Below are 12,914 nucleotides of genomic sequence, written 5' to 3' on the forward strand. Positions count from 1 at the left end.
TTAAGGAGACAAGTCTATTTATAATTTTTTCACCTGCTCGAATGAACTCTTGAGATCGTTAGGTTTGCCGAGAGGCAGCATAGTACACCTTAATTGTATTGAACAGCGTTTTCAATTTAATAAAAAGACCCCCAAAGTGTCTGTCAGGCCTGTATTCAGTGCATCCACTCTGCAAACGGGCTGCAGGACAGCAGTGGCTGACGGAAGGGAGACGAGTTTATTAAAAAGACCCAGGCAGCTGGGGAGACCGAGGAAGGGGCGACAATACACGAGTGAAGGAAAGAGCGCTATTTATTAGGTTGTGAGTTTCTCTGTTTCGCCTTTACAGATGCACAAAAGGTCATTGAAAGTATAATTGAGGGAAAGACGTCAGACGAGCCTAAACAGAAGACTTACTAGCTGTGGGGCTGGCGGCCGGGCCCCGGGGTGGGGGGACAGCCGAGCCTGTCCAGCGCCGCGCCCGCCGGCTGTTCCCCGACACGCTGACAGCGCCTTGCATCGTGGTTACCATAAAATAACTCTCATTGGCATCCAAGCTTTATAAAAACACCTTCATTTTGCTCAAAAAGGGCAATCAATAGATACAGAGAAGCCAAACTGAACAGCCTCAACAAAATAAAATTAACACCAGCAGCAAATCCTCTTGCTGAAGACTTGGGACAGTGCTCGCGCACCAGAGTTCTTGGCTGTTGTTAAAGGGCACACCCACCGCGGTCCGCCTCGCCCGCCCGCCAGGGGAGGAAGTCAGTTATGGATTTTAATGGCCTTTTCCAGGTATGTGTAGCGACTCCTCTTTGGGGCTTTGTTGAAGTGGTCGAGCCCTAGCCAAGGCCGAGGGTGAGACATGTTACCTGGCGGGGAGAGAAAGCAACTGAGACCACAGAGCCCAGGCTTGGGCCCCCGGAGCGAGGGCACCTGCATCCCCAACCGAGGTCTCAGGGCTCCCAGTGGCGGCACCGTCTCCCCTGGGACCTTAGTTTTTTGGGCCATTGTGTGATGCCTGCCAAGTTCATCGGTTACAGGCTGCCGTTCCTCCCTGTTCTACAGATGAGGAAAACAAGGCCGAATCTCCCAGCTGGAGAAATACAAGGCCGCCACTCGAACCCAGGGCTGCCGGCCTCCCGGCCACTTACTACCTGCTTCTTCACTGTGGGAGGGCTCTTACCAGGCTGAGGTTCAAAGTCTTTCAAGTTTACTTCATACTCATCTTCATTTATGTACTGGTGTCGGCCCATCATCACAATGGCAAATTTAAACTGAGAGACAAAAACCGAAAACGCCATTAATTCCAAACACTAGCAAAGCTCACACCTCTGGCAAAAAAAGTCAAGACTTTAGCATCCCGCCCGACAAATTACTCACAAGTATCCAAGAAGCGCGTACCTTTTCAAACTCCTTTTCCTGGATGTCTAGCAGACTCTGAATCCGCTTCATCACTTCTCTGAAATGCTCGCCCTGCGAACGACAAAGGGCGCGTGTGCTCACACAGCTCATGCCCTCCTGTGCCGCCGCCCTGGGGAAGGAACCCCACTGGGCAACACTAACCCAGAGCGCGAGCGCCCAGGCCCCGACCCGAGACGCTCAGCCTCTTAGCAGAAGGACGCCTCACCTGGTGTATCCTCAGCAAGAACGGGATCCCGAACGTCCCAAACACCTCTTTGTGGAAATGCGCCACTGTGATCAGCATCTCATTTTCCTTATCTATGTCTACCTGGTCCAAAGGTATCTCCTGGGACACACGTTTTTAACACAAGGGGTTGAGAAATTCAGTTAACGCAAACACAGCGCCACATTTTAATTCTTAATTCTTACTCGCTCCTCCAACAAGGGAAGCTAGGTCAGATTTTTGCCAAAATGTCATGTTTGGGGCTTGTTAGAATAATTAGAGTTTAGAGCCAGGAGAAATATCTAAGCTTATAAGAAAACACTGGGGACTTCCCTGGTGGCACAGTGGTTAAGAATCCGCCTGCCAACACAGGGGACACCGGTTCGAGCCCTGGTCCGGGAAGATCCCACATGCCGCGGAGCAACTAAGCCCGTGCACCACAACTACTGAGCCTGCACTCTACAGCCCGCGAGCCACAACTACTGAGCCCGCATGCCACAACTACTGAAGCCTGCACGCCTAGAGCCCATGCTCTGCAACAAGAGAAGCCACTTCAATGAGAAGCCCGCGCACCGCAACGAAGAGAAGCCCCCGCTCACTGCAACCAGAGAAAGCGCGCACACAGCAACAAAGACCCAACGCAGCCAAAAATAAAAATAAATAAATTTATATATTAAAAAAAAGAATCCGCCTGCCCATGCAGGGGACACGGGTTCGAGCCCTGGTCCAGGAAGATCCCACATGCTGTGGAGCAACTAAGCCCGTGCGCCACAACTACTGAGCCTGTGCTCTAGAGCGCATGAGCCACAACTACCGAAGCCTGCGCGCCTAGAGCCCGTGCTCCACAACAAGAGAAGCCACCGCAACGAGAAGCCCGCGCACCGCAACGAAGACCCAACGTGGCCAAAAATAAATAAATAAATTTAAAAGAAAGAAAACTTTTTAAAAAACAAAAATTTATTTATTTATTTGGCTACATTAGGTTTTCGTTGCGTCACGTGGGATCTAGTTTCCGGACCAGGGACTGAACCCGGGCCCCCTGCATTGGGAAGGCGGACCCTTAGCCACCGGACCACCAGGGGAGTCCCAAAACTCTGGGTTTTAAGAGACCAAATAATGAGTTGTTCCAGTTACTGTGGAAAACTCAGCAGTTTTAAAATCAACAGGGACCCAGTCTCTGACTAGATGTGCTTGATGATCCATACTTAAAATTAATTTCTAAGGCCAAATAAGTGCGGTATGTGGAGTAGTTAGAGAGTAGAAGGGTGGCTGTCGGAAGCCGGGGTGAGAGGCTCAGTGAAGCAGATGGATGGCGGTGAGGATTGTCCGACAACGTGAATGTGCTCACACTACTGAACAGTACATTTTAGGTTAGGTCTATTTTATCATAATAAAACATTCAATTTGTCAAAATCTGGCAGAATTAAACTAATCTCAGGGGTCACTTCATCTACCGGTACACAAACAAAACGACAGCCACTCCCAGGAGCTGCCGCACTGCCTGAATAAGCTGCGGGCGGCCGCCCCACCTGCCAGGGCTCAGGAACCCTCCTCCCTGGTGCAGCCAGAGGAACGCTTACCTCTATTCGAAACGTTCGACTTGTCGCAGGAGATAAACATTCTAGTAGTTCGTCTTCTTGATGCACACCAATAATTTTGTAGCTTACGATTTCTAGCAGCCTGTGCAGAACAAGGAAGAACGTGAACTATATACATTCATTCTAGAAAAAAAACTTTCTAGAAAACTATTCGTCAGTCATTTTATTACAAAGCTACGAAGACTCGCTTGTCTTCTTACGAAGATTTGAAATGTCAAAAGCAGGTATCCTTGGGGAGCAGACAGAACACTGGCCGGAGACCCCCTTGGAGCGTGTGTACATCTTTCTTGCTATGGTTCCAAACTGGGCAGGGCTTGTGAAATGTTTCTCACCCTTTAGATAACAAAGGCCTCATTCTTTTATTAATTTTGTAAAGAAAACATTCTGGGAACCAAGTAGCCCCAAGGGCTGTTCCATCCTACGAGCTGACCGTAAGACAAGGTGATAAGATTAGCACCCGACTCTCTGAAATAAAAACTGAACATCAAATCTGGGGCTTCTTTCTGTGGCCTGAACACTGGCGAAAACAGATGAGAAGTGACCAGCTTTCTCAGACACAATATCAAGGCCCACGTTTTCCAGCTTCAGCTCATCAGTCTGCTTGAATCACTCTTCCTCTGCTTGGCTTTTCTACCTGAATCTCCCTTTTGCACTACTGCTAATTAATATCCGGAGACACAGGGAGGGAAGACGGGCCAAAAAAAAAAGGTTAAATGTGAAGTATTTATAGAAAGTGTTGCAAAGTATGGGCTGAAAGATGAGCATGGCAACTACGGCGGGGGGTGCGGGGGGCACTGCGCAAGTCCAGGGCCGGGCCAGGGCTGCCCCCGCCTCTACCTACGGGGTTCGGGAAATACTCGCCTAAGTTTCCCTGATGCCTTCTCGCCGAGCTCCACAGCCTTTTTACATTCCTCTAACAGGTCCCGGACACACCCGTGCTTGTCTGGATATAGTGTTATTTCCTAAGAAACAACAAGATGAAGGCTATACAGAAAACAGGACACACGCAGGGCCTGCTTGGGCCCCTCCCCGCCGACCATCACTCAGACCACCTGCCCAAGCCTGGGAGCCGCCCCACACTGCGGGGAGTCTAAGAAATGCCATTTTGAGGCAAAAAGCTCGCCACTCACAGCACAGCTTCTCAGGAATTTCTCCCCCTGAAAGGTCACTAAGAGGCTGTCCAATTCTCAGCATGGTGAGACAGAGGACAAGGACCAGGGGGGGACTGTGTCATTTCAGCCTGACAGCTGCACACAGGTGACAACATGGATGGCACATGTCCCAGATTTCCTCTCAATACCGGTAGAGCTAGAAAGGTGAACGACTTGGGTGTCTGAGTAGGCACAGACTTTCCAGAAGAACCACTTAACGTGAGGCTGTGTCATCTGCAAAGGGCCCAGCGGAGTTGCCGCCGGCTCCAAGGCCAAGCAGCAAGGTCCCAATCAGTCGGAAAGGGTCTCCCTGACACTGTCATTCTGCCTGAAGCCTCAGAGGTGGCGGCGGGGGCCGGGTGGACAGAGCTCATCCCCCCCACCGGGGTTCTCAAACTCTTGAGCCGAGCCGCTAACACACGCTACCGCTTAGGGAGCTTTCTTTGGTTGTTTTAGTTTTCAAGGTCTCGGGAGAGAGATACAATATACAAGATGCAATAGAAATAAACACTCATACCATGGAAAAAACTCACCTCTTCCCTAAATTGGCTGTTTAACCATATACACTTAAAACTTCGCCTGTTCTCAAAGTCTGTGATTTTCATCTTAAGCTATTAAGAAAAGAGAGACTCATTTTAGATATGCTTCCACAGAAACCCGAGCCTTCTCCTTATTACCCACGGTTACATTAATTTGGACTCATACCTGCTGATAGTAAAGTTTCTTAGGTTGTCTAGGCTTGAAGAACTGTAGAAGATCTCTTAAAGTACCTTCATAATTATGTCTAAGAGGATTACCTGGGCCATCCCTATAACTACACAAGAAAACAGCATATAAATAAAAGACTTATTTGCCTAAAACAAATATCCGTAAGCGAGCACAAAAGCAAACCCCTGGCCTGACACCTAAACTTGAAATTTGGACTCTGACTACTCCTGTCCCCAGGTCCTAAGTCCCTGCGTCTGTCACACCTCAACACTCTCTGCAAGGGTGACACGGCACACAGAAGCCGGGCCGGGCCAGGCCCAGCCGGACACATGGGAGGGAGGTGTGTGGATGAGGTCTCTAGAGTAAGCCTGGCTGTAGATGAGGCTGCCAATTATTTTGACGTCTTGGAGTAGCGTGGTCAAGATGTGAGTGGTGACAATTCTATATCTGAAACTAAGCAAGAAATGGCATGTCGGGTGAGGTGGCCGGCTACTTATTACATTAGTTTGGAGATGTTTGCATGAACTATGGAACACATGCAGTCAACACCAAACACTGGGCATCTGTGAGTGTGGCTCACCCTTGAGACTTGAAGAACTGGAGCAGCATCGGGTCGGTGTTGAGCCTCTGAGCAACTGTCTTTGCCACCTGGGGAGGGAGGGCCAGAGTCAGAGGGCAAGGTTCACATCCGGGGAAGAAACGGAAACTTGCTGATACACTTCATCACTGATTATTTGCTTAGTGCTCCTAAAGAAACCTGTTATAAGCAGCCTGAATTTAAATGCCCCGGAAAGTTACCATCTAACAGGAATAAACTATACTCCTTAGTATATTACCACAGGAGCAGCGTGTCTGAGGAAGAAAACCTTTTAAAGTGTTTCTCACTTTCACTGGGGAGGTCTGTCTGTAGATTTATTTCCTGAAGACTTTAATGGTTCACACTTGGCATGTTACAACTGAAGCAAAGTTGCTGTTAAAACTATGATCTCTGAAAGCAACTTATGCCAGGGGTCAAGAGGATTTCGAAGAGCAAGAAGACACGGCGGAGGGTGGGGGAAGGGGAGTGAGGGGAGAAGAGCTTCCGGTCCCCTGGCAACGTCAACACCAACCCACTTGCGTCAAGGACCTCCCCAGACAGTGGACTGCGACCCCTCCCCCAGGACCAAATCCATTACACAGCCGCATCAGCAAGCTTTTTAAAAAAGAACTTGGTCTTTCTGCTGTCGAATCTGAAGGGAAAAGAGCATTTTATCAAATACCTGAAAATAATTCATTCTATTTGATAATGTAACCACAAATCCAGGATCATTGGGGATTGTTTTATCACAGAAAATCACATCGACACGGTGGTAGAGATCTCTGAAATATTCCTTTGCAGTGGGTAATTCACTGTTATCATTTTCGGGGTCATCCCTGGGGGGAAAAACACAGACAATCAAAGTCCAGGCCAGGGTTCGGGCATCATCTCCCAAGTAACAGTGACGCTGAGCAGTGTGGATCTAAACTCAGGTTAGCATTTCCCGATGCTGGGAGCCTGCCCGGCTACCAGGCAAAGGCGATCGTGCACAGAAGGTGTGCGCCGAGCCACGCGCAGGGCTGGCTGCTTTCCGTTCCCGAGCTCGCTCCCGAAACAGAGCAGCGCCCTCTCGTTCCGCAGACAAGGGAGAGGACTCAGGATGCGCTGCGGGGCCCACCCTGCTGGCTGTGCTGAGTCTACTCCCCGACCGGGCCTTGGCAGGTTATCACTTTCCTGCGAAGGCTGCAGGACCGGGTCGTCGCTAAACCTGAAATATTTACTGCCTGGCCCTTAAACAAGAGGTCTGCCACCCCTGCTCTTGGCCACCGGGCCCTGCAGCCTCCGTGTGGCCAGTGTTCAGGGCTGCCCTGCCCAGGCAAGACGGCTTCCAGAGCAAGGAAAAGGCCGAGTGCATCATCAGGCTGCCTTCAGACTGCACACCTGCTGGCTTCCATGCACACAGATTTAAGTGATTACCCAAGTAGGTGCATTCTAAGAATTTCATGTTTTCAAGGAAAGAAAACAACCTTGCTATTCCCTAAAGACCTTTGCCCTCCTGCTAATAGTTGTCATGCTCGCTGTAGACATTTTTGGGAAATAAAAGCATTCAATGAGGAAAATGTTTGCCACCCCTAATTCCAAAACCCAGAGAAGGCCAACTGCTGTCAACGTCAAACAAAACGTGACTCAGGGTCTAGAGAATCATTTCCTGGTTCTAGGACTTCTGGTTTTAGTACAAAGAGATAACTTCAAAAAGTACGTACTTCTGAAACACTATAATGTCACCATCCATTAGCTCATCAAGGGCTTTATCAAGAGACACGTCATAGTCCTGAATTCTCTCTGTTAAATTCGGTTTAACTTCCTACAGTAAAAGAAAGGACACGGTTAACAATGCAACGTCTGTCCAATGTTTAATATGGCCACACACTGTATGTATTTTCTCTATACCCAATTCCATCAGCCCTACATTTTGAATAAATAGTAGGAAATACTAGTAATAAGGATATAATAATCACTGACCCTAAAGAGGGAAACATCAAACATCAGAAATGTACAGAGAGGATCCTGACTCAGGATCACCCGAGGCCCCACTTAGCTGTGGTCTTGACACAACAAATGCAGGGCTAGCAAAGAAGCAGAAGAAGTCCTCCCCAAACCACTAACCATGTGCTGATTACAGAAAGATAAGGATCCAAACCTCATAGAGGATAAGACTAGTATCTTGGATAAATCCTGCTCTGTCACACATAACTGGGAGCAAGTCACCTAGGTTCAAGAAAAATGAAGAATTTCAAAGCTGTGATACACTGAGACTTTGGCAAAATCAGCTCAGAAGGTGAGTGCTGCCAGACTTACGTATTTTACAGGATATTGGTGTGTAGATATGCCCACAGTAATTCAAGCTCCGTGTTTTGGGATCGTACATCTTCAAAAATAACATCACATCATCTACAAGGTTAATAAACAGGCTTTGTTAGGATCTTCTGGTCAGTGAAAAGTTAAGAAATAGCAACTGAAATGACACCTTAGGGCACCTAAAAGTTACTGTGTGCAATGAAGTTTGTTAAGAGGCTGATCCTAGGTCTGAGGCATCACTTCAAACCTCAAACCCATGGGAAACACTGCATTTGAAGCAGGAAAGATGAGAATGAGTGCACAGAATTTAGGAAACCTAGTTTTAAGACCTGGTACTCGCTAGCAGAGTGTTTTACCATGGAAGTATCTGTTAAAAGGTTGTGTCTGTGTCTTTGCCGGAGAAGTGACCACTTGAAGTAATACAAATAAGCAATCTTGGACCCACCTGTTTTGTAAATAAAGTTGCGCTGGAAGACAGTTCTTTTACCTAATCTCTATAGCCGCTTAGTAGCTACAATAGCAGGCAGAGGCGGTATGGCCCACGAAGTATGAAATATTCACTATCTGGCCCTTGACAGCAACCCCTGCTCTACACCATCTGTCAAGTATATACAAGACCAGCGTGATTAGCAAAACATGGAACGTGCTGGACTCCACGCTGCTGCCACTTTCTCACCTGCCAGGACGCTACAACCCACAGTCAGTCTGATTTGACTTCATCAAGAAGCCTTGAACACGGTGGATGTTTCGCGAGCATTTTGGGGATTAACAAGATTTCTTTGCAAGGGAAGAACACTTAACCCTGTGCGTTTAGAACGACACTCCGGGAATAAAACTCCACTCTCTGGAGGTGCTGGGCTGGGGGAGGCACTCACGATCTTTATCAAACTTGGGTAACGTTGCTCCACTAGCAGCCAGCTCCGGATCAACTGTTTCCAGGAATATTGTCCAAGGGTTTTCATTATCACTGAGTTCAATCATCTATTCCCAAAAGAGATGCTGGGCTTAGAAGATTTTAATGGCTAAGTGAGAGTGAAAAACTGTATCAAGTACTGAAGACAAGATCCAACTCTATGTAACTGGACCGAGGGGGAGACCGCAGGGCACGCGGTGCCTGCCGCGCACGCCCAGACCAGCCCAGCCCAGACCAGACCAGACCAGACCAGACCTCCACACTCACCGTCTTGCTGCCGTCGGCCTCGTTATCCAGCATGGCCGGTCGTTTGGTGCCATTGCTCCTCGCCTGCATGGGCCACAGTCGAATCTGATCTTGTGGAAATCCCTGGAAAGAATTACAGTTAAATTAATCAAAGCAAAATCAGCTTATATTTTAATTCTACATCAAGGTAATGATTCTATGATTATAAGGGGAAAAAAGTCATGATTACAGCTCTCCCTGCTGGTGTGGGCAACAGTGACCTGGCCTTCGGGATCTCTGGTGTCCCAGAACTTCAAGCCCATTTTACCAAGGGGGAGGCGGGGGGAGGAAGGGGAGATGAGGGGAGATGCCAGAGGGCACAACCCGGAAGGGACGGAACTCTGGTCCCAAGCTCACTCTCAGGTGGCGCCTGGACACGGCGCCGGCCTCCAAGGGCAGGACCCTCTAGGGTCCAGCTATGAAAAAGGAGAGAGAACGATCAACAGGAGGACGGGCACGCACCATGGTCTGAGAGAGGTTCTGGACAAACTCAGCAAGCGAGGAGTTTTTCAACACTTTGAACACAGTGTATTTCACTTTTTCTTCATCGTACATATCATTTCCTTGATGGCCACAAAACTGGTCCTCTGCAACAATCTGCAAATAGGCAGGAAAATGCAGAATGGAGTTTACACCACTAACAGACAAAAGAGAACCAGGTCATGCTGATCAAAACCAAGGTTCAAATGCTAAAAATAAAAACAACTAGTCTTTTGCTTTAATGAACCTTCTACAGAAGACCCAAGCAGAAAAGCACCAAAATGACCAAGAACTAAATCAGGTATGAATATTTGGAAACCCTACATATTTCCATGCGGCCATTCTAAGCTCATCCATAAACATCAACTAGAAATCCATCTGGATGGTGATCCCCAAATATTATAAAGCCAGGATGCACATGTACCTTTTTTTCCAGGTAGTCAATCAACTTGTTAAAACAAATGCCTGTTTCCTAACCGCAACCAAAACCACCTGGCAGTCCACCCCCCACCCCCCAGAGCTCTCCCTGCCAGGCCTCATCTGGGTTCTGCTCGCCCTTCCTTCTCTGGTCCCCTGCATGTTTTCTAAACACTAAGACACCGCTGCTCTGGCAGCCTGAGTACCTCTCACATCTAAGCCCATACCCTGAACTGGAAAGAACATTCCCAACGGTGAGGGAACTGGCCTGCAGTTCCTCAGTCGCACGCTCACGGGGCTGCCCAGACCCGCGGCCGACGCCCCGGCCCGCGGAGCAGCTTGACGCCTGCCCGGAGGCTGACCTGCACTTGCATGTAGAGATGCGCTTCCTGCCGCTCCTTCCGCTTCTGCGCCTCGATCCTCTTCTCTTCTTGTAATCGCTCCACCAACTGCTGAGGGATATCATGGTCGGTGACAGCTTGTAAAACCTCACCTGCAGGACAAACACATCTCCCTTCACCTCTGTGCGCTACGTCATCACAAATAAAGCCACCCTCTAAGTAAAATTACTTGGCACCCTGGGTCCACATCCAAACCCGCAAGCCCACTCCGGCTGCTTCTAGATGATGCTGTAAGGCAGCATAAGCAGGGAAGTGTCTGGACAGGTGGCTCTCGCTTAGGCCCACTGTCACGTCGTATGAAATGCCCCAGCGGGCGGGACTCGGGGCCCGGCACAGCGAGGGCACGACGCGCCCGTCCCACTCACTGAGCTTCGACTCCCGGATGTACACCAGCATGTAGGCGTTGGTGCAGTGCCGCACGGAGAGGTCGTCGTCGTGGCCCCCGTAGTTGTGCTCGATGGCCTCCTCCTTCGTACACCTGGACACCACGTCGTCGTCAAACTTGCACCACTGCAACGGGGAGCAGCAGAGACACGGCGCTTGGAGGAGCACACAAGTAGGCGGCGGCGCGACCTGCCTCGGGTGACCCTCACGGAGCTGCCAGCACTTCCGCCGCCCACACCCCACACTCCGGAGAACTGCTAACACCCGTCCACGGGCAATTTCTGTCATGTACTCAAACAGCCTATGCTGAAGCTTAGGCTCCATCTCTGCCCACCGCGGATGGAGTCGTTTTAAATGGCACTAACCCTACAGTTACAGGTTCCTCATCTGGTGCCATGAGGGTCCCGCCTTCAAATCCCCTCAGCACGAGCTGGGCGGGCTCCACCTTGGCTCTGCTCCTCACTGGCCCTGTGGCCCTGGACACAGACCCCGAGACCCCCATCTGCTCCTCCTGGTGAGGATCACGGGATGGGATCCACGTGAACCAGGCCAAGACGGCACGTTACATTGCGCGGGTAACGAGGCACGTGCAATAACACACAACCAGTGCAGGCCCACGAGCGCGGGCCACAGGTGATTATTCGAAGTGGAAGCTAAGTGCCTCATGCTAGACGTAAAGGGATCCTGCAAGGTCCAACGTCCAATACTAATAACGAGATGTATATATCAAGTACAATCATAATTTACTATCCACCTTTAGAAGTATCAGGAACATACAGACACAGAGGCCAAGAAGGGATCCTTCGCTATCAAGGCCAAGTCTGAAGCTGAGTGTCACTGAATTCCCTACAAAGCATCACATCTACCCCACCCCCTCCCCAGCACTTACTTTGCCATCCCCTTTGGGGTTTAGATAAACCACATAATGTCCACCATGATTATCTCCACTATGAACCAGGACTGCATGAAGAATGTAATTTGCAGGGTCTTTAGGATCCGTTTTTTGCAAAAATTCATCAAGTGGTAGCTGTTCGGGGAACTCAAACCTATTTAAAATAAAAACATTTTAAGAGAAATCCAGGTTTCATTTACTCGTAAAATATTTCACCTTTAGGCTTTATTCCTTGCTAGACCTTCTAACTCATTGGCTCCTCTTTACTTGGAAAGGGCAGCTCCTACTCATCACAACAAATTATTCACACGTCAACAAAATCTGAAGCTTGATTTGAGAAAAATACCTATAAAGCACTGACACACCTAACGGAATTTTAAATTCCAGGATATTACATAACAGTCAGTCTTGTGACAAAAACACACTGACTTTTCTAGGATGTGGATATTTCCAAATGTTGTCATGAACGGGGGGGGCGGGCCTTGAGAGGCAGGAAGAGCGGGAGGTGGAGGCAGGAAGAGCGGGAGGTGGGTGCAGGAGGACCGTGGTGCCGAGCAGAGCACGAGCCTGGGCGTGGAGGGGCAGCTGCCACCCGGCACGGCCCTTGGGAACTCAGGCCCGGCACTGCCAAGTGTTCTGAATGCCAGATGCCAGAAATCTGGACTTTTATGTGAAATCTCACGATCTGAAAAAATGTTGGCAACTAATTCCAATAAAAATAGAAAGAAAACCAAGGTGAGGACCCAACAAAGCACACCAGCAGGTTGGGCCTAGCTTGCAGGCTGCTGGTCTGTGAGGTCTGCTGTCTCAAGAGACCCCACGGAAAAGGGCAAGAACAGATGAGCAGGCCCGGCTGGTGGCAGGTGATACGATCAAGTCACACTCTCCACCGAGTTTCAGGGGTGACTGACCAACCTCTAGGAGGCTGGTTATTGTCAGGCTGTACCCCCTGACCAAGGAGTACAAAGTTACTGCTCCAACTAATCAGGGTGCAAGTTCTGTCTCCTGAACCAGACAAAGCAGTGTGTGGCAGCAACCTTTTAACTGGTACTTTAAGGATCTAGAAAACACCTGGAATGGGGGACACGCCCACCTACGCCAGCATTCCTGAGGATTCTAGCACATTCTATAAGCCTATGCCAACTGAGAGATAACAACATATTGGAGAATCCTATGTAAACCAATAGAGTAATAATAGCAAATG

The 12,914-nt window shown here is 49.2% G+C and overlaps 1 protein-coding gene across 1 annotated transcript in view; it reads right to left on the reverse strand.

Moving 5' to 3' along the window:
• Window positions 1-273: 273 nt before the first annotated feature.
• Window positions 274-12,914, reverse strand: part of USP7 (ubiquitin specific peptidase 7) — a 55,789-nt gene continuing 43,148 nt past the window's right edge. The window contains exons 13-31 of the mRNA XM_082361649.1: window positions 11,708-11,864; window positions 10,800-10,944; window positions 10,396-10,526; window positions 9,599-9,733; window positions 9,119-9,220; window positions 8,814-8,919; window positions 7,939-8,031; window positions 7,781-7,848; window positions 7,344-7,444; window positions 6,323-6,476; window positions 5,644-5,711; window positions 5,061-5,169; window positions 4,889-4,966; window positions 4,066-4,166; window positions 3,187-3,286; window positions 1,610-1,729; window positions 1,384-1,455; window positions 1,166-1,256; window positions 274-851 (exon numbers count right to left, since the gene is read on the reverse strand). Coding sequence (XP_082217775.1) covers window positions 745-851; window positions 1,166-1,256; window positions 1,384-1,455; window positions 1,610-1,729; window positions 3,187-3,286; window positions 4,066-4,166; window positions 4,889-4,966; window positions 5,061-5,169; window positions 5,644-5,711; window positions 6,323-6,476; window positions 7,344-7,444; window positions 7,781-7,848; window positions 7,939-8,031; window positions 8,814-8,919; window positions 9,119-9,220; window positions 9,599-9,733; window positions 10,396-10,526; window positions 10,800-10,944; window positions 11,708-11,864 — 2,038 coding nt within the window. The 3' untranslated portion in view covers window positions 274-744. The remainder of the gene's footprint in view (window positions 852-1,165; window positions 1,257-1,383; window positions 1,456-1,609; window positions 1,730-3,186; window positions 3,287-4,065; window positions 4,167-4,888; window positions 4,967-5,060; window positions 5,170-5,643; window positions 5,712-6,322; window positions 6,477-7,343; window positions 7,445-7,780; window positions 7,849-7,938; window positions 8,032-8,813; window positions 8,920-9,118; window positions 9,221-9,598; window positions 9,734-10,395; window positions 10,527-10,799; window positions 10,945-11,707; window positions 11,865-12,914) is intronic.

The sequence above is a fragment of the Balaenoptera borealis genome (assembly GCF_965194805.1).
Source record: "Balaenoptera borealis genome assembly, chromosome: 16".
Lineage (NCBI taxonomy): Eukaryota > Metazoa > Chordata > Mammalia > Artiodactyla > Balaenopteridae > Balaenoptera > Balaenoptera borealis.